This window comes from Aptenodytes patagonicus, chromosome 3 (genome assembly GCF_965638725.1).
Source record: "Aptenodytes patagonicus chromosome 3, bAptPat1.pri.cur, whole genome shotgun sequence".
NCBI classification, from domain to species: Eukaryota; Metazoa; Chordata; class Aves; order Sphenisciformes; family Spheniscidae; genus Aptenodytes; species Aptenodytes patagonicus.
In genome coordinates this window covers 1,200,850-1,224,559 of record NC_134951.1, presented here as the reverse complement: position 1 = coordinate 1,224,559, position 23,710 = coordinate 1,200,850, and the positions used below count along the sequence as shown (strand labels likewise).

The window sequence follows — 23,710 nt, the reverse complement described above, 5'->3', positions numbered from 1 at the left end:
GAGACGTCCACCTCTGATCAAGATTAAGTACCTACTTTAGGAATCATTACGCCTGAACTCCGGTGAGAGTATGGCCTGGATCTCCAGCGACACACAAACTTAGTTTCAGGGCTGTTGATATTCAGGTCAAGCAATCACCCTGTGCCGCCTCCTGTCTAGGGCTGCTGGATCTGAAACAGGCCATGCAGAGGTTTACTTAAAACCCCTACCTTGAATGTCCTGCAGTGGTAGATGCAAATTAAACACTGTCCACAGACTGGAGCAGACCCACCTCACCCACGCGTCTCTCCTGAGTAGCAGCCAAACCCTTCAACAGCTTTTCTCTTTCCCCTGGCCTAGATCCTTTGACATCGAGGCCACCTTCCCCATGGAGTCCATGCTGACAGTGGCGGTGTACGACTGGGACTTGGTGGGGACTGACGACCTCATTGGAGAGACCAAGATTGATCTGGAGAACCGCTACTACAGCAAGCACCGAGCTACATGTGGGGTGTCACAGACCTACTCCATGTACGAGCAAAGCGTTCCCTGCCCAACCTTCTGCCTGGACCCATGCCTGTCTCATCTTCCACACCAAGCCTAGATCTCCTGCAGGAATCTCCCTCCTTTATTGCCTGCTAATGGAGGAGTCTGTGCTGTACCCTCACTCTTAAGACAGGTTTTGTGACCAGCACAGCAGGGCAGCAGTGGAGCGGGTTGTAAGGAGCCCAGGGCAGGGAAGAAGGGACTGAGGGGCACTGGTGGGGCTGGGTAGAGAGGTGAGGCCGGAGCTGAAATAGCAGCAGGGCCAAAGGAGCAATGCTGAGCATCGGGAGTCAAGTGGGGTGTGCTGGGGATTTCAGGTCTGAGTCAGCACAGAGTAAAGGGGCTGGGGTGGAAGGGTGTTAGCAAAGTGTAGAGGGGGGTCACAGAGGGACCTAGTCTGCTCTGACGTTTCATGTTTGCTGCCTCAGATCCTCTCCCTTTGAATCCTGGGTCCTTCGTGGCAGTAGCATTTGTTTTGCTGGCAGAGGGGGACAAAATCGCTTTTTCCTCCAAATCTTGCTACTACTTCACTGACCTTGCCCTCCTATTCACAGACATGGTTATAACACCTGGCGCGACCCCATGAAGCCCTCCCAAATCCTGTCCAAGCTGTGCAAAGAGGGCAAGGTGGATGGGCCGCACTTTGGGCCGGGAGGAAGAGTGAAAGTTGCCAACAGGGTCTTCACCGGCCCCACGGAGATTGAGGATGAAAATGGTACTTGCCCCATGGGATGAAGGTTGTGGAGGGGAGCAGGGGTCTGGGGTGTCCCTTCATCGTCCAGGATTGGGGACAGATGTAGCGGCCCCATCACCCCAAAGCAGCACTGCAATCACTATCCACCCACCACCTTAAAGGGACCTTCCAGTATGTGGCCAGTTAGACAGAGTCTTATAGACCACCCAGGCCAGTGGGTTGCTCTCAGAACCACTCATGGGCGTCCATGGCATAGCATCACCAAAGCTGCCTTTGAAAACTTCCTCCTGGCACTGTATGCCCAAAGAGCAATGAAGACACCCCACCCTGGCCTTTCCAGGGTTTAGGAAGCCTTTCTCCCCAAACAACGGTTGCGTCCCAACGCACTCACATGTGCCCAAGAAAGACGAAGGCAGGCCAGGAGGGGTGCAGAAGAGGAGGAGAACATGGTCAATGGATATAGAGCTTGTTCAGCCTGGGAAAACACAGACTGGCAGGGGATCTGGACCTTCTGTAAATGACTAGGGTGAGAGAGAGGAGAAAGAGAGCGAGTTAGGAAGTGTTGGCTGAAGGACAAATTGTACACCAGGAAATGGAGACGAGTAGCTAGTAGGCAGTTCTGTGCCCTTGGAGTAGGGGTAGAGGAACGGGGTTGTTTGCTGCCCCTGGTGTGTCTCTGCCCAGTTCTCCAAGCTCAGCCCTCCCTTTGCCCACACAGGTCAGAAGAAGCAGACAGATGAACACCTGGCCCTGACTGTGCTGCGCCACTGGGAGGACATCCCACGGGCAGGCTGCAAGCTGGTCCCCGAGCACGTGGAGACGCGTCCGCTGCTGAACCCTGACAAGCCGGGCATCGAGCAGGTCCTCAAAGTCCCAGAGCAGAAGTGGAGGCAGCCCACGCTGCAGAGCCTGCAGAGCCTCCAAGCGGGGAGCAGAGATGTCAGCTGGGCAGACCAGCCATAACCCACCTTGTCGTGGGCAGCAGAGGTGGGGGAGGCATCCTGCGAAGAGTGGCGCTTGGGCATCAACAGCCCTTAACGGTCACCTGTTGACCCTAGCAGACTAAACCTTCGGTGCCTCTCCTGCTCCAGCCTGCATCCGTTTCACACCCCCAAGTCCCTTGGTCCCCTGACTCCCCGCGCCTGTGCACCTCGGCACCACGCCATGCCAGGAGGCACTCTTCTGCAGAGGGTGAAAAAGGACTCATGGCATGGGGGAGCCCTGCCTTGCCCCATATCTGGCAGGGTTCAGTGGCTGCAGGCCCTGCCCCACATCTGGCATGGCCAGACTGATGTTGAAGGGCAAGAGGAGCTGGGGGGGACACTGCCGGGTCGGGGAGGGGCAAGGAGGGACAAGGGGAGCTGACTGCACCTCTTCAACCTTGCAGGGTCGCCTGGAGATGTGGGTGGACATGTTCCCCATGGACATGCCAGCGCCCGGCCCTGCCACTGATATTTCCCCCAGGAAACCAAAGAAGTAAGGAACCTCCCAGCCAGCCAACCCCAGGGAAAACTCAAGGCTGGGGATGGAGCCCTGCTTCTCCCCTCTCCTGCTGCTGCTCCATGACCCAGCCCGGCCCTCTGCCTGGGTACCTCAACCATGCCAGCATTCCCAGAGATCCCAAGACTGGAGGCATCGAGCGATGTCTTCCCCTTCCAGAGCTGCTACAGAAGGGTGGTATCCCGCCTGTTCCATCCCCTGCAGCTCCCAATCCCTCTTGTCCGTGTAGACTAGGAAATTAAATCGTTGCCCCGTCCCCAGCACAGGGCCAGGGCAGACCAGTGCGCCCAGCCCTGACCCCCTCCCAGGCAGGGGCAGGGTTAGCCCAGGGCAAGGCACCCCTGGGCAGTTTGGACGGGCCCTTTCCAGGAGGTGATGGCCGGAGCCCCGGGGCAGGGAAGGTTACTGGGACAGAGTCGGTCAATCAAAGCAGGACAGAGCAGGCAACAGGCAGTGTAATAAAGAGTTCTTCCCTCCTCACCCTGCCCTCTCCCAACTTATTTAGAGAGAAGAAAGGCATTTCTCCCCTCGGCATCCCTCCTAGCCCTGCCTTACCCTGCTAGACTCTGTCCTTGGGCCCCTTTTCCCACCCCCAGGGCCGGGATACGGGGGCAGCACTGGGCATCCCGGTGGGAGTCTCTTGCGCTCCCGTGCCCAGCAGACGACACCTTGGATGGAGAGAACGTCCCCTGATCCCAGTGGGCTGCAGATGGGGTCTGAACAGCAGGGCAGGCAGCCGCAGGAAAGCTGAGGCCAAGGGCGAGGTCCAGACACCAGCGCAGACTGGAAAAGCAGAGGGTTGTCTACAGTGCAGCCCAGGACAGCCGTGCTCAGCAGTGACCCATGAGCTGGAGCTGAGATGTTGCTATTGATGGGCTGAAGAGAGGGTTTGCAGGTAGATGATAGCCTGTTTCAAGCAAGGTTACGCCTGGTTATCATCCTAGGGGTTTAATCCATCTCCCCTTTGCTGGGAGCACCTGGCACCACCCGACACTAGCTGTAGGTGCTAGGTGCTGGAGAGGCACAGCATGGGACAGGCTCCCACTCATGGGAGCAGACAGGAGGGGGCTGGAACTGGAGGAGATGGCAGGAGTCCCACAGCTGGGCTCAGCCAGGGCATTGTCAGAGGGAGGTACCAGAGGAGGTGGGTTAAGGAAGCTGTGAGTCCCCTTCCCCTCACTTGTAGGACCCCCTGGTACTTCTAGCGATGTGTTACGCTTGTGGCCGAATGGCTGCGTTTCTCTGCCACTGTCCCCCAGCCTTCCTCCAGCCTTTCCACGTTGCAGCTGCGCCCTGCAAGGAATCTGGCTTCTGCTCTTCCTCCGCCTGCTCCCACCGCAGCTGCTTTCTCCATCACCAAAATGCCCAGCCAAGCCGAATGTGACTGGGAAACCCCGGGTTGCTGCACACAAAAGGCAGTGCTGGGAATATCTCAGAGTCTCTGAACCTGTTGGAGTCCTAAGAAGGACTGTGGTGCCCAGGGGGCTGCCCTGGACAGGGGAGCAGGGTTCACTTCTGAAGGCAGCGACGAATCCCCCTCATTTCTAAGGGGTGACAGCCCTGCTGCGTAAGGTGGGGAAACCAGGAAGAGAGCTGGACTCAGACTGTTTCGCAGACCCCATTTTAGCCACAAATCTACCAAAGGCCAAGCCTGGGCTGTCCCCTCGAGCCTTTGGCTTGGGCCTCGCAGAGGTTCAGAGCAGAGGGAGGTAAAGCTGCCCTTGCTGCTCTGCTCACCCTGCCTGGGCTGACCTGAGCTCAGGCACAGATCCCCCCCCGTTCCTGCCCTCATGATCCCTCAGATAAGATTCCTGTGAGCGGTTCCCTGCGGTCGCGGTGCCTGGCCCTGGTTTCTGGCAGCATCACCCCATTCCCTCCTGCCCCTTCGCCTGCCCCCATGCCTCACCTCCTTGTCTCCCTTCCTCCTGCCAGATATGAGCTTAGAGTGATAGTGTGGAACACAGACGAGGTCATCCTGGAGGACGATGACTACTTCACTGGCGAGAAATCCAGTGACATTTTTGTCAGGGGGTAGGTACAGCGTGGCATGCCAGCACCACCTCCTCTCCTTCTCCCTGGGGGGTGCTAGTGCTCGGCTGGGCCCCCCGGGGTGGTTTTGGACTGGGGAGAGGGGGGGGGTACGACATGGACTGTGGTGCAGGGTCAGGTAGCGCCAATGCTGCCGTTGTCTTCTGTGCTGTTTCTTGCCTCTCCGTCTCTCTCTCTTGGCTGCACGACCCGCTGCATGTGCCTGGCCTGGCCGCCCAGCTTTGAGCTGCGGGTTGTCTTCTGGAACACCGATGGGGTGGTTTTGGAAGATGATGCTTTCCTGGAGGGAGAAGAAGATGTCTGACGTCTATGTCAGGCGGTAATGGCCGAGGCCTCGCTGCTTGGCCCCGTCTGCCCCTCTTCCCCTTTTTGAGCTTGTCTTGATGCCCCCACTTGGCATTTCAGCCCTGCAACCTCCAGCTCCAGCATCTGGAGCCAAACTGTGGTTAGTTCCCATCTCCGCTTCACTCTCACCCAGCAGTAGGGGAAAGCCCCTTCCAAAACTCGCCCGTACAGCGATGAGGGGACCCACACCTGCTCACAGCCCAGTTCTTCACAGGACCTCAAATCAATGCAACGACATTTCAGGCTGGTGGCTGACTATGCGGTGATTTCCCACCAGTCTGTTAAACTGCTCGGTGCTTCCTCCGCAGCCTCGCCAGCTCAGGCCAGGTCTCCTCTGCTTGCACCTCGTGCCGCTCTCGGAAAACTGGGTCTGTTTTGGCATCTCGGGTCCCATCAGCCCAGTGGCTTTTCTGCAATGGCTCTGAATCTGAGGTGCTCCAGCCCTTCCCCATCAGTGTGGTGGGGGAATCACTTGACCTTTGTGTTTCATGGGGCAGAGCAGGGCATGGGCACGCTCAGAGCCCGAGAGAACACCCCTGCATTGGGTGCCTGTGCATGGAGACGTGTCCCTGCTGGCTGCAGCCCCTCAGGACAAACAGACACGCAAAAACCTGAGAGCACCCTGGGGAACGGAGGTGCCTTGGCTCGTCAGAGAAAGGGGCTGAGGGGCGCTCACAGTCTTTGAAACAAAGCTGTGTTCCCCCGGGGCCCAGACTTGCTGGTATGGACCATCCTCCGTGTCCCTTTTGCTCTGGGAATCCTGCTCACTGGAGCCAGAAAATTAGGGGAACAAGCACATGCGATGGTGAGGTCGGCATGGCCACCCCGTCTCCCAGGGTGGCATGACGGGGACCCCACTGTCTCCCAGTGACACGGTGCCCACGGTGCCTATCTGAGCTGGGTACTTCAGGTCCCTTCGCTGGAGACTGGGTCAGCAGAGATATCCCCACCCTCGAGCAGAGCCTGCAGCAGACCCTAAATACCTCTGATGGGCTCAGATAGATGTGCCCTGGCACAGGGAGCCTGCAGTGACCAGCACAGACCGACCTGCCTCCACACAGACAGCCGCCGTCAGGGGAGGTCTAACGACCCTGTGGTGGAGTGAGAAGGTCTCTACAGCCTCCCCTGGGCCTGTCCACTCCACCAGTGCGGGACGGGGACATCCTTCCAGCATGCTCTGCTCCAGACTCCCCAGCAATGCTCCTTGCTCCTGTCCACCTCTTTAACATCTCCCTGCCCAGAGAAAGACCCCTGACAACCTGCTTGCATTTCTTGCTCTCCGACCCCCCCGTTCCCCCTAGGTGTCTCCTGTCCCCATGCCCGTTGTGCCCCTTGGAGACACTGCTGCGGTGATTCAAGCAGCCCCAGCCCATTGCTCATGCCTTTTAGGTCCTTCCAGTCTGCCCACGCATTGCTGGCCTGGAGGTGTCCTGGCTGCACGCACAGGATGGTCCTGTGCCCTCTCCTCCCTCCTGTAACGTGTGCCACCCCTCTCATCCCTCTGGGCCCTGCAGGTGGCTGAAGGGTCAGCAGGAGGACAAGCAAGACACGGACGTCCATTACCACTCACTCACTGGTGAAGGCAACTTCAACTGGCGCTACATCTTCCCCTTTGACTACCTGATGGCGGAGGAGAAAATCGTCATCTCCAAGAAGGAGTCCATGTTCTCCTGGGATGAGACCGAGTACAAGATCCCAGCTCGCCTCACCCTGCAGGTCTGGGATGCTGACCACTTCTCGGCCGACGATTTCCTCGGTAAGCGGGGGGGGGGTCTGCTCTGCTGGGGCAATGGGGCGGCCAGCAGGGAGCCCATGGCTGGACACGTAGGGAGCAGCGTGGGAGGAGACAAAGCCTATATAGGAACAGAACCTGGAAGGTTAGCTCTGCTCCGCAAGTCCACAACATCCTACAAACCCCCTTTAGAGGCTGCTGGTAAGAGCAGGTAGGATGAGAGACCTTGTCTCCGCTGCTGATGATCAAAGGCTGCTCCTGTAGCAAAGATGTCAGCTTTTTAGTTCCCAGAGCTAGTTCGAAGTTGCTCTCCAGGGCAGGAGATGCTGGCCCAGCCCACCTCCAGCCAAGGACTCAGCATTTTGGGGGTGCCAACATCTGTGCTCCCCTTTCTCCTGCCAGGGGCCATCGAGCTGGACCTGAACCGCTTCCCCCGGGGAGCCAAGACATCGAAACAGTGCAGCCTGGAGATGGTGACGAACGAGGCAGAGCTGCCCATGGTCTCCATCTTCAAGCAGAAGCGGGTGAAGGGCTGGTGGCCGTTCGTGGCCAGAGATGAGAATGATGAGCTGGAGATTACCGTAAGGATGAGGAAAAGGGAGGGATTTTGCATCCTGGGGATTGCACTCTGCAGACACCCTCCACCCCCCCCCCCCCGCACTTGCCTCTGTTCCCTCAGGTCCCCTCTGTCACCATGTCTTGGGGGGCTGAGGTGGGGGAGCATCGCCTAGGCCTCAGCACAACTCTCTGCTCCCTGCAGGGGAAAGTCGAGGCTGAACTGCACCTTCTGACGGCAGAGGAGGCAGAGAAATCCCCCGCTGGGCTGGCTCGCAACGAGCCTGATCCACTGGAGAAACCCAAGTAAGTAGGAAACCCCACTCCCCAGCAGGCACCTGGGCTTCTGGGAGATGCTGTGGGGTGGTCCCCGGGGAGGGAGCCAGGCATGGGGAGGCGAGGAGGGGTCGCACCGGGGGATGTAGGAATGAGGGTTATGGGCAGAGCCATCTCTGCTGGTTCCCCCCCATTGCCTGCTATTCACTGCCCCGCTGCTTTTCCTTACTCTGTTCCTCCCCTGCTTCTCTTCTTGGTTCCATTCCCTTTCCTTGCCCTCCCACCTCCTCCTCCTCCTCTCCGGTCCTCACCATCAGATTCCAGCTTCAACTGGAATCCTCACGCTCCATCGCGAACCTGCATTACTCCATCTGGCACACGTCATGCTGACTCCCCTTGTCCACCCTCCTCATCCTGCTGGTTGGGCTCTTTCACTCTGTGCAGGCTTACCCAGGGAAGGGGATCCTGCACCCCACTTTGCCCACCATGTCCATTGTTGCACTGCCTGCCCTGCATCCCTTCTCCACAGCCATGGCATTAACGATGGGTATTTGCTTCCCCTGCAGCCGCCCGGACACGTCCTTCATCTGGTTCCTGAACCCACTCAAGTCCATCAAATACCTCATCTGCACGCGCTACAAGTGGCTCATCATCAAAATCGTGCTGGCCCTGTTGCTCCTCATCATGATCGCCCTCTTCCTCTACAGCATGCCAGGCTACATGGTCAAGAAGCTGCTGGGAGCATGAAGCATGGGAGCCTCCCCCACGTCCCCAGCCCCGTGCCAGCACCTTCCCCAGCTCCATGCCCTTCTCCTCCCCACAGCCTCTCAGCAGCCTCAGGGGGACATCTCCTCCCTGCTGCTGCTGCTGCTGCTGGGCCTCCTCTTTTGCATTCCTCCTCTGTGGGTCCCATTCGTGGCTTTAGTCCTGGAGAAATGGGGCTGGAGGATGGCGTCGATCCCGAGGCTGTGCATCCCTCACCGGGGCTGGTAGAGGTGCCCAGCTGGCCACCGCGGGGCACCCAGGCTGGGGGTCTCGGAGCCCTTTGCCCACTGGGGCCATGGCGGGTGCCCTCCCAGGGAGCTCAGCCCCAGGGGAAGGGGAGTGAGAGCTGGGGCTGGAGCCGTGGGAGCGCTCCCGAAAGGCTCGTTGGAGGGACATTCAGAAACAAGGATGAAGCAGGGACCTGGGATAGCTGGGGGACGTGCCAGACCCACCAGCGTGGGGACGGCACAGAGCCCGTCCCCCCTGCCAGCACTGTCCCTGCTCCACTCATAGCTCTGGAGGCCACTGCCCCCCCCAGTGCAGGGTCCCATCCCACCACGGGGGACACCAGGCTTCGTGCCCCAGCAGCCGCCAAGGCCCCGCAGAGAGCCCTGGGGCTGTGCAAGGGGCAGGCCCTGCCCTTCCCTCCCCGTGGCTCTGGCAGAGGCAGGGAAGCGTCCAGCAGCTCAAACATCTTCCTAAGGTTACCGACCCGGAGGTGGTGGTGGCTGGACGTCCCCGGGGGCTCACAGGGAGCCAGGTTCTCTGGCACAGTGTGAGCTCCCTGTGGCCTTCTTGATTCTCGGTTTATTTTGTTTGGATTGATATGTATTGCGGCTGGAGTCTTTCTTGCCGTGTATATTAGGGAAGGGCTCTTTTCTCAGCTCACTGCAGTATTCAGCTGTTGAAAAGCCACCTTTCTCAGCTTCAAGCGTGCAAGACCCTCACTGAATAATTGAGGACATCTCGGGGGATGGTTTTAGGATGCTACTGTTTTAATCAGTCAATAAAAATCGGCTTTCACTGCCGGGTTCTCTGCCGAGGTCTCGCGTTAGTGGGGAGAGGGCTCGTCGCTGACTGCTGTTCAAGACGAGCCCTTTTCTCCTTCCCTCCGTCTGCCCCGACGCTTCCCAGTCGCAGCCTCTTCGCCTGCTGCCTCTCCCTGGTTCCCGTGCCCTGGGCGGCAGCCCGGTCCCTCAGCTGCACGGGGACCAAAACCGGCATGGCCCTGCCTTCCCCTCTGGGTGGGACGGCAGCAGGCAGACAGGGACCGAGAGGGGCTGCTGCTGGGCAGGCAAGTCCCAGTCACTTCCCTCCATCATCTGCTGGCTGCACTGGGGGGGGGGGGCTGCCCAGCAGGCAGTCTCTTCTTGCCCATCCTAGGAGGGAGAAAGGAGGTGAGGAGGGACCCCTGGGCTCCATTTGTCCCCGAGCAGGAACCCCCAGGGCAGGGAGGCCCCGCAGAGGCCCAGGCTGGAGGCAGAGGTGGCTCCTGGGGTCCAAACGGGGGCTCTGAGCGAAGGGGCTACGGGGGGTGTGAGCAGCGGGCATCGGGCATCTCCTGGGCATCCCTGGCATTTCATTTCCCCTTGGCCTCCGCAAGCCCCGCAGGACACACCACCTCCCCTGGCCTCTTCCACCCATCAGGGTCCTGCGCCTCTCGCTGGCTCTGTGCCGGATCCTGCCTCTCCGCGTGCTGTCCCTCCCAGCAGTCCCCGTGTGTGCACAGATGTGCACCGGGAAGTTAGCCGGGGCACTTCTTCCCCCCCCGCCCCAGGATCCCCACAGGCCCCGAGTGCCGATCCCCAGGAGAGCCCAGGAGGGCCCCCTTGCTGGTGGAGGGCGGTGGGGGAGGGAAATGGGGGTGCCTCTCCTAACCGCCGTGACCATCCTCCAAAAAAACCCACACCCTCTGGCCCCAGGCAGAGGGGGAGCCGAGCAGGTTGATGGGCAGCTGGCTCGGTGCACACAGAAACCATGTGGCTATCTGCTGGAACATCGCCACGGGGGCCAAAGGGACCACACCTCGCGGGGAGTCAACAATTTGGTGTCAGTTCCGCTCCTGTTTAACAGCCCATCCAAAGCAAAAATCAACGAGAGGCCGTCACGTCTCTCACCGTCATCCCAACACTCCCAGACCGCACTGTCTCGTCCTACAGAAACACCCCCTGAACAACACGGCTTCGACGGCTGCACAAGACAGCCCAGTCCTGTCCCCGCCCTCCCATGCTGTGCTCACCCTGCCCACGCTCCTCCCAGTCCCACCTTTTCCTGCCGGTGCTCCTTACGCCTCCATCGCCATGGCGTGGAAGAGCGCATCAACCTTAAACCGGAGATGGAATGGCAGCGTCTGGTCCCCTTCCGCGGCGCCGTTGGGTGCCGAGCTCCAGCCCCGCTCGGCCCCGACGCTCCTCCGCACTTTGGTTTGCAGTTTGGAGCAGGACTGCCTGTCACGTCCCACCTCCGAGAAGGGGAGAGTGACCAAGATTCGCAAATCCCCTCGGTGTGGATCAAGGTGAGGTCACACTCAAGGTCCGCACATAAACATCGACTTCAATGGACCAAACATTCTGTAAACGTTGACCCTCTCACAATTCCATCCACCTAAGCTCTGCGCTTTTAGGCTGCATGAGAAGTTGAGGTAGGCCTTGTGTTACTTGGCAGCTTTAAGAGAACAGAAAGAGTCGGGGGGGGTGGGGTGGGGTGGGGAGAGAGAGATGGGGAGATCACCAGCCCTGGATCCAGCGTCGGACCTGCCGACGGGGGTGTTCGGTGTAGAGAGTGCCCCAGGCGGGTCGTATGCGCCCCTATGTATTGGCCCCAGTCCAAGACTTCTGGAATCTTCTCCCGCCCCGGTTCCAGGAGTGGCTGAGACACCAGTCAGTCAAGGGAAGTGAGACCAGGCCCCTTCCCGTGGCTGACGTCTGGAGCCTTCTCTCGGGGCATTGTCTGGGCTCACAGCACAGTCACTTGGGCCTCGTCCCTTACGATGCCCCATCCCTGGAAGTGTTCAAGGTCAGGCTGGACGAGGCTTTGAGCAACCTGATCTAGTGGATCGTGTCCCTGCGCACGGTCGGGGGTTGGATTAGACGATCTTCCAAAGTCCCTTCCAACCCAAACCGTTCTGTGGTGGCGTGATCCTATGAGAACCCACTGACGACCGTCACAGGCAAAACAGAGTCAACTTGGGGAAGACTGATTCAATTTATTGCCAATTAAAAATAGAGCAGCATAGTAAGAAACGACGTTTTCCTGCCGGTGCTCCTTACGCCTCCATCGCCATGGCGTGGAAGAGCGCGTCGACCTTAAACCGGAGGTGGAATGGCAGCGTCTGGTCCCCTTCCGCGGCGCCGCTGGGTGCCAAGCTCCAGCCCCACTCGTCCCCGACGCTCCTCCGCACGCTGGTCTTCAGTTTGGAGCAGGCCTGCCGGATGCGCTGCAGACTGAGCCCCTGCCCCAGGCCCTTGTACCCCACCCAGGGCAGGGGCTCCATCCCAACTCTCCGCAGCCGGTCCAGGGCCTCACGGGAGGGGGGCTGTGCCCATGAGGGCAGGGGCCCCGTGGGGGCCAGGCTGGGGAGAGACTCCCCCTGCCCAGCTGGCTGCAGGTCTGCGCTGCTGGCATCGCCGCATTGTGTCCACGTCTGCCTTGCAGGAGGAGCCCTTGCGTCCTGCCTGGCCGGTCTCATGGGTCCCTTCGGTGTTCCCAGGGCCCTGAGGACGGGGAACAAGGCCTGCAAGCTCTCGCTGTTCCCAGAGCTCCCGGGCAGAGGCGCGTTGCACTCCTCGCAGCATCTCTCAGGGGCTATTTCGGGGAGCCGCTGGGTTATCTCCCACACGTAGAGCGGCTCCCCGCCGATGGCCAGCTCAAAGCCCAGCCCCAGTTCCAGCTGCAGGTCCTCCTCGTGCACCAGGAGGTCCACGCTGTAGAGGATGGCGGCCAGCACGGGCAGGTCCTGTTCTGCCGCGGTGGGCTCGCTGCGGTGCGGGCAGCTGCCCGTGAGGCGTCGACGGCACTGCAGGCAGACGAGGTATTCTTTCCTCACGGCTTTGCACGGGGTTGGAGCGCCGCTATCCTGAGCTGCCTTCAGCTCTCCCAGCAGGTCGAGGCAGATTTGGGTTATGTCCAGGGACTCCATCAGGGGTCTGGCGAGCTCCTCCGTGTTGGTGATGGAAGGCTGGTTCCTGAGGAGCTCCGAGCTGGTGTCAGCACTGAAATGTCCACCTTGACCCATGTCTCCTGTCTCCCAGGGGAGCTCCCTTGCACAGGCTGCTTCCGCGCCGCAGTTGCTTCCCCACCATTCTCCTCCATGGGGCTTTCCCCACCTGTGGGGGGAAATCCCGGCTGGACTGTGGGGGCTGCTGTGGGACAGGACAGAGCCAGCACCCTCTCTCTGGCTTCTCCCGACCGACTGGGTGATCTCCCAGCTGCCCGCAGCCAGCCCTGCCAGCTCTGGGATGCTCTGGGTCAGGTGGGGTCTTGGGGACATGGGGCAAGCCCAGCCCAGCAGCACGAGGCGCATAGCGAGGGGCCAGGTAAGCCCATCGAGGGAGAGTGGGTGGCAGCAGCCGGTCCCCTCCCGCGGTGCTGGCAGGTGCTGAGCTTTCTGCTGTCCCCAGCTGGCCCCGCTCTCCCTCAGCGCTCTCCCCCCCACTCTGGTCTTCAGCCTGCACCAGCCCCCGTTTACAGGAGCCGGACAGATCAAGCAAAACCCTTCAGGGCACTTTTGTCATCTCCCACCATCTGAGTGGTTCCCAAAGAGGTGAAATTTCCTCCAGCAGCATCTCCGCTCCTCAGCGACAGCTGAGTCCGGGACCAGGCGTTTGCAGTGGCGTAGCCCCCCCCCAGAGCATGCTGCTCCCCAGACTTGCACCAGTCGGTCCCGAGCTGCTTTCTGCAGCAGCCACACTATTTTGGAGGTGGCGGAACCGGTGTGCCCGTCGCCATGAGCCAAGCTTTGCCTTTATCATTGCCAGTCACCCATTGCACCATGGATGTGCAGGAGTCATGAGCAATGCAGCAATGCGGGCTGAGGCTGGGCAAACGTGGCCGGAGGGAGCAGGAAAAGTGCTGCAAAGGAACAAGTTTTGCAAGGACAAGCCGCCAGCCGGCACAAACCATGAGCAAAGCAGCAGCCGGGGGCACGGAGCCCCTCTGCAGCCCCTCCTGGCACGGCTGCTTGGGCTCCTGCACCGAGGACGCACCTGAACATGCTCCGCAGGAGCTGTTTCACTGAAAAATATCCTCAGAGAAGACACGGGACGTGCCCCAGCTGAGCATGCCCCGCTGCCACTGCAGGACTCCAAACCCAGCCTGACCCCATGTCACGACCTAAAGGGTTCCCCGGCCTGGGGGTGTGTAGAAATCGTGACCGTGGGTCCGTAGGAGTCCCTCATACACAGGGACACGGAAGCTTGATCTCTAAATTTCCCTACTTTATTACACACATTGCCACAAATACCACAAAAATCACTTCTAGCAAGTATACCTATGTTTAGTGGTGGACTTGGCGGCGTTAGGTTTACGGTTGGACTCGGCGATCTTAAAGGTCTTTTCCAACCTAAATGATTCTATGATGCTATGATTCTATGAATATATATGCATCAAGCTATTACAAATTGTTATCAGCAATCAATAGTATAGCAGTAATTACTTATAGCAACAATCAATAACAGCAGCAATCCAATATATATAATATTATGGATCACTACAGTCTTATCACTAGTGAAGCAAACTGATTAATAATAAAGCACTAGATATACTTATGATAGGTTACTTATATGCACGTATATATCTCTATCTATGCATGTTTGCAATATCAAGCGCATTAGACAGATCCCAGAAGGGGACGCGACCATCCCAGAAGTGGCAGGACAAACCGAACCAACCCCGGCATGGGGCCCAGAGGGGGACCCCTGAAATCACAGAGTCTCACTTCGAAGGTGATCCGCGTGGCGGAGCTGGGAGTCGGCCAGGCGTCCCCGGCGAGGGGCCAAGGTCTCGTAGGAAGCTCGTGCAGACCTGTTTAGGGAAGGGAAAAGTCTGTGCAGCATGGGAAGTTCTCAGAGAGAGAAGCTCCATTTGGGTAAGAATTAAGTCATTTTTATGTCATAGAGACATAAGAGGGCGTAGGACACCACCACTTCGAGCAGCCAATATAAGCTGTTAATTTCTATTTTTCACCTGGAACAGCCAATAGATGAAGATGTTTTCTGTCCTCTCCGACCAATTTTTATTTTCCCTGACTGTTTTCCTTTTCTCGCAGTTGGAACGGCCAGTGGCAGTTACCGGTTCTTACTGTTTTCCCCCCTTTTCCAGACTATTTTTCACCTTTTCAGGCCATAAGTTGCGGCTACAGTTCCTTGTTTTTGCGCCCGTCGGTGGTATCTCGGGATGTCTGTGGTTTCTTGGTGCCCAGCTGCACTGCAGAGGTGCCAGCTGCGCTTCTCAAGGATGCTTCTGGCTCCCAGGCCGAGTTCCCAGGCTGGCAGCGCCCAGGCTGGCAGGCGTCTTCTCCGTCAGTATTTCAGCAGACATTTTCTTCTGTGCGGTAATTTTCCCCTTCCAACCAGGTCTCCGTTATGGCGGCTCACATCACCTCCCCAGCCTCACCCAGCTCCCGCCTGGCAGACACTGTTCCTGACCCACCTGCGCACCAAATGACTCCCGAAATTGGGCAAATTCAGGAGCTGGGTGCGGACCGGTCCCTCTCCGGCACCTGCACGTCACCCACGTCACACAGGACATGCGGCAGAGGAGGCGCCGGGCTCCGGGGCTGCGCATTTGACCCTGTTTTTGGAGCAACGTCAAGCAGTTATCAGAGAGAGGTTTGTCCTCCCTCACCAGCGTGCCGGGAGGATGCAGGATTTACTTTCTGCCTCCCCCAGAGCTGCAAACATCTCTGCACGGGGCAGGACCGAGCTCCATCTCCCCCGTCCGCATACGTCGCTCACCCACAGCAGGATTCACTCAGCGCCCGCCCGCAGTGTTCCTGCAGCCCCAGGTCTTATCAGCACTTGGACCCGCTGTCCTGCACGCACACCGACGAATCCAAAGGTGGGCGAGCGTGCCACGCGGCCGGCTCCTGTGCCACAGGCAGCCAAACCAGATTGCAGCACCCAGATTTTGGGTCCCCTGGGGGAGGGGTGGGGTGGGGGGTGTAGCCCCCTCCCCAGAGGACCCTGGAGAGGGTCCCTCCCATTTTGGGAGGGTGATGCCCACCCGCGGTGGGTGAATGGAGGGATGTACGAGGAGCTGCTGAGCGGGACTGCGCCCATCCCCGCAGTGTCGGGGCACCGTGCACTGGCGGGGGGGGGCTGGAGGGGGCCATGGCTGGATAAAGATGGGTGGACAGGCAGCCGTGGTGCCAGGAGCAGATACAGCCCTTCCCCCTCTCCCCCCCCCAATTAAGTGATGAATTAGTGAATTCACATGTTAGCCTCGTCTGTACAAAGGGGATGGAGCCCTTGCTTGTTTGTCTTCTTTCCTAATAAGCTCATAAAATAAAGTTTAATTTGCAGAGTACGTTGTCCTGTAAATCTGAGAGATCCAAATGGACCGTGACAGCAGCCTGCGCCGCCGGCACAAGGTATGCTGCCGAAACGCTATTGTTATTAACAATCCCTTAAGTATATTACACCTACCGCAACAATCCTCTTAGAGGAAGCCATCAAGACGGCTGATAAAGGATGAGGCATCGCTTAAATACACCTAGGCTTTAGCCCAGAGGGAAAGCGCGTGGCCCAGGGCACGGGAAGAGGCCGCAAGGCTCCTGGGTTCTGCTCAAGGCTTCACCAGCAGCCTGCAGCCTCCTCCACTGCTCCCAGGACAGCTTCAGCCCCGGAGCCCCTTGTCTCTGCCGTCACCCCGTGTCCCACGTGCTGCTCTGAGGTTCCCCAGCCCAACGCCACGGTGGCTGCTCACCCACATCCTGCAAAGGTGGGTTAAAGGTGGCCTGGCCAAAGCCGAGCTCCCCCCGAAGTTCGGGCAGCCTGGGTTGGTGCCACAGCCCGAGGGTTTCAGACCCTCTGCAGCAGCTCGGGCAGGTCTGTGGTGGGGCAGAGCCCGTGCCCGCTGCCACGTACCACTGGGTGGGGGGACGGCCGTGCCCCGAGGAGCTGCGGGGTGCAGAGCAACCCCTTTGCTCGGGGAGCAAAACGGCTCCTGGGGCTGTTTCACGCCCACAATTTCACAGTCGGGAGAGCCTGGTTCCTGCCCCAGCAGCACCGTCCATCGCGCACCTTTATTTAGAGCAATTCTTGCTGTTTTCAGTAGAAATGGCAGCGGGTGGGCTGGCAGTGACAGTCACCTGGCAGGGGGGTCACTGCGGCACTGGGTGCAGAGCACTGCGGGAAGGAGCAGCAGCACAGGGCCCCCGGGACCCCCCTGCCACAGCACCCGTGCCCCTGCGTGCCGGTGGAGGAAGGCAGAGCTTTCCCAACCGCAAAGAAGCCCCAGGCACGACGGCGTCGGGCCGACAGGCACCGGGCGCACGGTGCGAACCACAGGAGGGTTGCGCGGGGGCTGAAACCCCCACGACCGCCAACCGAGTTCTCCCTTCCGCCGAGCAAAGGGCACGGAGCGGGGAATTAGGGCACGGGATGTGTATCCTGCACCCCTCAGCCACTCTGCTGAGTCTCCCCAGGAGCTTCTGGAGTAGAAGCATTGCCGTCTGCCCCGGGACGTCTACCTGGAGACAGCCAAAGCTGCCACCAGTCCACTCCTCTCCATTTGTGCCACCCGTGCGCCTTCCCAGGCACGCCTGGAGCTGCACACGCAGAGCAGCGATTCAGACCTCCGTGTCTGGCTGAATTTTGATGCAATCTGGTGGCTACAAACCAAGATGCCCCCGCCCCAGCCCCAAGGCGCGTGTTTGGAAGGGAGAAGGCAGCCCCTCTCCCCTCCCCTGCCGCAGCCTTCCCCACCCCTGGGCCACCCGCCGATGCAAGGACTGTGTCCCCAACCGCCTCCCCGTCCCCGTCCCAGCACAGTCCTCCTGATCCGAAGCTGGGTGACCCAGGAGGGTCATGACACCGCTCGCCCCCCCCTCCCAAAAAAAAAGCCAGGCTGGGGCTTGCAAGGAAGTTCCTCCTAATTCCCGACCTCAGCCTCCCTGGCTAAATCAGGTGTCTGTGGTCTCCTGCCCGGGGCCCGCAGCCACCGAGAGCAGCTTATTCCCCTGTGCGCAGCCCCAGCCCTGCTGGCACAGGGTGTGGTGGGTTGACCCCGGCTGGACGCCAGGTGCCCACCACTTTGGAGTGCTCCGTCACTCCCCCTCCGCAGCTGGAGGGGGGAGAGAAAATAGAACAAAAGGCTCGTGGGTCGAGATAAGGACAGGGAGAGATCACTCACCAGTTACCGTCACGGGCAAAACATAGAATCACAGAATCATTAAGGTTGGAAAAGACCTCTAAGATCATCGAGTCCAACCGTCGACCCAACACCACCCCACCATGTCCACTAAACCATGTCCCTAAGCGCCGCATCTACACGTCTTTTAAATACCTCCAGGGATGGGGACTCAACCCCTTCCCTGGGCAGCCTGGTCCAATGTTTCACCACTCTTTCAGTAAAGACATTTTTCCTCATGTCCAATCTAAACCTCCCCTGGCACAACTTGAGGCCGTTTCCTCTCATTCTATCACTAACAGATTCAACTTGGGGAAATTAGTTTAATTTATTACCAACCGAATCAGAGTAGGGTAACGAGAAATAAAACTCAAATCTTAAAACACCTTCCCCCCACCCCTCCCTTCTTCCCGGGCTCAACTTCACTCCCGAATTCTCTTCCTCCTCCCCCTGAGCAGCGCAGGGGGGACGGGGAATGGGGGTTGCGGTCAGTTCACCACACGCTGTCACTGCCGCTCCTTCCTCCTCACACTTCCCCTGCTCCAGCGTGGGGTTCCTCCCACGGGAGACAGTCCTCCACCAACTTCTCCAACGTGAATCCTTCCCACGGGCTGCTGTTCTTCACGAACTGCTCCAGCGTGGGTCCCTTCCATGGGGTGCAGACCTTCAGGAACGGACTGCTCCAGCGTGGGTTCCCCATGGGATGCAGTCCTTCAGGAACGGACTGCTCCAGCGTGGGTCCTTTCCACGGCGTGCAGACCTTCAGGAACGGACTGCTCCAGCGTGGGTCCCCCCTGGGGTGCAGACCTTCAGGAACAGACTGCTCCAGCGTGGGTCCCCCCTGGGGTGCAGACCTTCAGGAACAGACTGCTCCAGCGTGGGTCCCCCACGGGACGCAGTCCTTCAGGAACAGACTGCTCCAGCGTGGGTCGCCCACGCGGTCACAAGTCCTGCCAGCAAACCTGCTCCAGCGTGGACTCCTCTCTCCACGGGGCCACAGGTCCTGCCAGGAGCCTGCTGCAGTGCGGGCTTCCCGTGGGGCCACAGCCTCCTTCGGGCACATCCACCTGCTCCGGCGTGGGGTCCTCCACGGGCTGCAGGTGGATATCTGCTCCACCGTGGACCTCCATGGGCTGCAGGTGGATATCTCCTCCACCGTGGACCTCCATGGGCTGCAGGGGCACAGCCTGCCTCACCATGGTCTTCACCACGGGCTGCAGGGGAACCTCTGCTCCGGCGCCTGGAGCACCTCCTCCCCCTCCTTCTCCACTGACGTTGGTGTCTGCAGAGCTGTTTCTCTCACACATTCTCACTCCTCTCTCTGGTTTCAATTGCGCAGGTTTTTTCCCCCCTTCTTAAATACATTATCCCAGAGGCGCTACCACCATCGCCGATGGGCTCGGCCTTGGCCAGCGGCGGGTCCGTCTTGGAGCCGGCTGGCGTGGGCTCTGTCGGACATGGGGGAAGCTTCTAGCAGCTTCTCACAGAAGCCACCGCTGCAGCCGCCCGCCCCCCACTACCAAAACCTTGCCACGCAAACCCAATACACAAGGATAAGGCGGGGGTCACCCCAATCGGCACCGAAGCCGACGGCACTAAGAGCTGGCTGCGATCGCGGGCAGCTTTATGGGGGGCAGAGCCGAGTCCTGACCCGTCAGGGCAGCCACGCCGCTGCCAGGAAAACACCAGTTTCCAGTGACTCCCAGCCTCCTCCCTCTCCCAGGGCACCTTCCTGGGCGCAGTCAGGGCGAGCACCGCATCGGATGAGCTGTGGTTGAAGCAGGCCGCGATCCCGGCTTCGAGGAGGCGGGAAAGGGTCGTCCAGTGAAACGCAGCACCTCTGCCTGCTCCACATTTCAAGGCCCGCATTTTGGGGCAGACCGTCCTCGGGAGCAGCCGGTGGCCACGGCCCCACGCAGCCCCAGCTTCTGCCCAAGCCGTCCGCGGACGCGCAGCACCAACTCTAAGGGCGCTTTAGAGATTTAATCCCTCGTGAGGGGCTTAGGGCTGACCCCAGGCAGACGTGTGGCAGAGCGGGGCCCGCAGCCTGGAGCGAGGACAGATCCAGACCCAGCTGCCCAAGGGACACGGACCCTGCCGCAGGGCGCAGCTTCGTTGCAAGGGCTGCCCTTGGCCCTTGCCAAGGGAGCTGCTGGGGGGGGCGAGCAGGGGCCAAACCCCCAAGAAGAGGGTGTTTGGGGACAGGGACTCTGTTCTCTGAGGAGCCCTGATGGCTGCCCTGGGGAGGTCAGAGATGCCACCTCTTTCCCCAGGGCCCAAACTGGCACCCTGCACAGGCAGGAACGGGGCAGGACGTGCTGCTCCCTCAGCCCATCACCCATCACACGTCCACGTGCTGCTGCTTCATCTTTCTGCAGCAGCCATACCCACCCCATCAGCTGTAACCCACAGCCTCCCCAGTTCTGCCGACTGCTCTATCCGCCTCGCTGCTAAGGAGCAGCCAGCGAGTAAGAAACCATCTCTCCGCACGATGCCCTCAAGTCCGTACCGTGCTTCACCCTACCTTCTTCTTCCTCACCATGTGTGAGGAATGTTACCGGGGTACACGATGACTTACAGGGACCCAGGGGTCAGCACCGGCTGCAGAAGCGGCAGGGCAAAGGGGAGAAGCCTACAGGTCAAGGGAGAGCCTTGGGATGGCAGTGTTCCAGCTAAAACGGTTGGACTCGACGATCTTAGAGGTCTTTTCCAACCTTAATGATCCTATGATTCTAAAAGAGCGATGCTGCACACGCACCCCACGCGCAACCCCCTGTGTCCCTGTACCCCCTCCCAGGGTCCCATTAACCCAGGAGGGTGCCACGGGGCAGGCACAGCTCAGGGCAACGCTGCCTTCTCCTTGCCGAGTCCTCCCCAACGCTGCAGCCAGCTCGCTCCCTTCCCTGCAGCACCTCGACACACACCACAGCCGCAGCCTCTCACAGCAGGTGAATAAAACCCATGGCAGCAGGGAGAGCCCGCAGGAGCTTTTCTACCTCTGCCATGGCAAGCGCGGTTGCTCAAAGCGGGGCCGGAGCTCCAGCCCAGGCACCGCTGCCCAAACCTGCGCCCTTGAGCTGGGCTGTCGGCTCAGCAGAAAGAAAGAAGAAAAAAAAAAAAGAAAAAAAGACAAAACACCATTAAAAGGCTTGGAAAATTTTATTCTTTACTGAACTTTAATAGTTTTTTGTTTGGTTTAAACACAATAAATATTTCAGTAATAGCATTTAACAGACTGGAATTCAAACCCACTGCAGTACCTAAACTCCCAGCGATAGGACGCCAGAGAAGCGATCGGGGTCCCTGGGACCACAGCGGTGCCGGGACCGCTGCTCACAGCCAGGCTGCTTCGTCCGATCTCTGTTTAGGGGCAACCCTGCGCAGAGGGACCGGACTTGCTCAGCTCCCATGGGGAGCCTGGCAGAGCACCCCGAGCCCCAGGGGAGCCAGGCCCCCACTGACGGCAGCTCCTCAGAAAGACTCAGTGGGGAAGGGACAGAACCAAACCACCACACCGGCACAAGCGCCAAACGCGTCCTTCCCTGCATCATTTCACAGCCCCCACGGCCCCAGGAACCAGGACAGCAGCCGGCAGCGTCGGCTCTCCAGCCCCGCTGCCCAGGGGGTCGGTGGCAGAAGTCCAGTTAGTGCCTCCCAACTTGTTTCTAGAAGGACGAGGCAGCACCACCAACTCCTTCCCCACCCTGCCCAGGAAAACCGAACAGCCACACGGACACAGGCCTTCGCAGATGCTCTGAAGGGTTGCAGAGAAGCTCCCTGTCCTGCGCTAATACCAGGGGCCCAGTGGTAAGAGCCCAGAGAGCCAGGACTGTTTGCAAAACCACTCAGATGTAAGGGTTGAGTCTGAAATGCTCCGGTTCACCCCATGGAGCCCCTCTGCGGGTTGGGTTTGATGCTGCTGCCTTGGTTTGCCTTTAGGTGCAGGGTTACAGCTGGAGAAGAGAACGATTCAGCACTCAGTCAGAAGACCAGAGCCAAAACCAGCCTGGGACCCACCACCCTCCTCTTCCGGAGGGGCTGGCACCAGCACAACATGGACCGCTACCAAAACCAGCATCCACTTCAGCTGAAAGCTCGAGGGACAGAAGTAGGTCAGTCTGAAACACTGCCCGGGGGGAGCGGGGAGGAAGATTTTGATTAATGAGGTCTCCAACCTGAAGCACAGCACCAGCTCCTACCAAACAGCCACCACAGATGCCACTGGCCGAGATGAACGGCACCTTGGAGGGTGAGCAGCGAATTTCACCGAGAACCTCCGCTCCTGGGGCAGTGACAGCCTGACCACGTACTCGGAGACCAGCCTAGAGACCTCTCAAGCCAGGTCTGACCACACCTGGATGGGCCAAAGGGTCTTCTACAAACTAACAGTGACCTTTTCCAGAGGCAAAGAAGCCAGCGTAGCACCCATCGTCACCGTGTCCCACCAAGAGCAGCCTCCACGTCACCTTGGCCACTGCTTCGACATAGCACAGCAAGGTAGAACAGGCGGGCAAAAGCAGGATGAACGCAGCCCCGCGCCGGAGTTGCAGATGTGCGTTGGAAAAGCAAAGGGTAAACGAGCTTTTAGCTGACCCAGCTCCATCGCCACCGCTGGCCAACGGCACCAGAGCAAGGCCGACACACCGCGCTGAACGATTTTGGGATGGGGGTGTGTAAGGGAACGCTGGTGCGCCGAAGGACTCCCACTTCTCAAGCGAGTGATGCACGCTAAAGCAAACGGGGACAACTGGAAACAAGGCTCCGCTTCAGGGAAGTTCCTGCAGGTGTCGGAAGGGATCAGAAACCCCACGCAGAGTTTTGCCATAAAGGTGACCAGAGCTCAGCTACAGCTTGTGTTTGCACAAAAATCAGCTGTTCCCTTGGACCCGCATATGGGAAAAAAAAAAAAAAAAGATCTGAGCTAGCTTCCAAAAAGCGCTATTTCTCTAGAGACTTTCCAGGTCCATCACAAGCAGGCACAGATGCTCTCAGAGGAGAAGAGTTTAGGGGCCTTGCTAGAACTGACCTGACTGAGATCAAAACAGCTCTCAGACTACAAACTGCAGGTACGCAACGCACCCGGGAGGTAACATCAGGCCAGCCCTATTTAAGGAGCTTACATACGTTTCCAGAGCCTTAGAAGCTCATGCTTACAACACGCTGCTCCCCTGGCTCTGGCAAAGCCGCCTGTATCAGGCAGCTGATGTTTATGAGAGGAGAGACTGCTGCCGAGCCCCCGCGGTGACCGACCGCAGAGGAGAGGAGTTAACTGCGGCACAGACACACCGGGGGAAGGAACAAGCAGCGCGTGGGTGCTTGTACTTGTAAAACGTTGTTTTTAGCGCACCGGCCAGTTTTGCCCAAGCCCCAGGAGGTCCCAAAACCTGCACTTCACTCTCAGCCCCGGCTCCGCTTGTGAATTCCTGCACTAGGTCCCTGGATCGGTGCGGAGGCGGGAGCTGTGATATGAACCACAAGACCAAGATGAAAAAGGCTGCAAGCCAGGCCGCCTCTCTGCCTCGGCTACGCAAGTCCCGTGCCGACACATCGGCACGGCACGGCCTCCCACAAAAACCTGCTTCAGAGAGAAGGCCGACCGGCCGCGTCGGGGTGAGGACCGGGGAGCGGCTGGCAGCGCTGGCCACCTCTTACCGCAGCACAAGGACCTGCCCGGAGCCCGAGGCCGAGAGACTGACGTCCCAGCGGGTCTTGAGGGACTGCACCTCTCCCTGAACAGGTTTTTTCCTGGTAATAGTCGTACTGAGATAAAAATGTGCAAAACAGATTTAGGAAAGCATAAGGCAGTCCTGTTATCAACTCAGCAGGTCCATCAGTAAGAAAATATGATTATCGTGACTATCCCTGGAAGAAGAGACAACACAGATCGGCTCTCAAACACCAGGCGGGAGGAGCTGAGGAGC

At 59.3% G+C, this 23,710-nt stretch overlaps 1 protein-coding gene across 9 annotated transcripts in view; it reads left to right on the top strand.

Annotated features, from left to right (window-relative positions):
- Positions 1-9,480, top strand: part of OTOF (otoferlin) — a 120,042-nt gene extending 110,562 nt beyond the window's left edge. For all 9 annotated transcript variants that reach the window (XM_076332488.1, XM_076332485.1, XM_076332487.1 and 6 more), the window contains 9 exons: positions 340-510; positions 1,080-1,240; positions 1,938-2,080; positions 2,607-2,695; positions 4,652-4,750; positions 6,628-6,869; positions 7,248-7,426; positions 7,606-7,706; positions 8,243-9,480. In XM_076332488.1, the coding sequence (XP_076188603.1) occupies positions 340-510; positions 1,080-1,240; positions 1,938-2,080; positions 2,607-2,695; positions 4,652-4,750; positions 6,628-6,869; positions 7,248-7,426; positions 7,606-7,706; positions 8,243-8,423 (1,366 nt within the window). In that variant the 3' untranslated portion in view covers positions 8,424-9,480. The remainder of the gene's footprint in view (positions 1-339; positions 511-1,079; positions 1,241-1,937; positions 2,081-2,606; positions 2,696-4,651; positions 4,751-6,627; positions 6,870-7,247; positions 7,427-7,605; positions 7,707-8,242) is intronic.
- Positions 9,481-23,710: the final 14,230 nt, after the last annotated feature.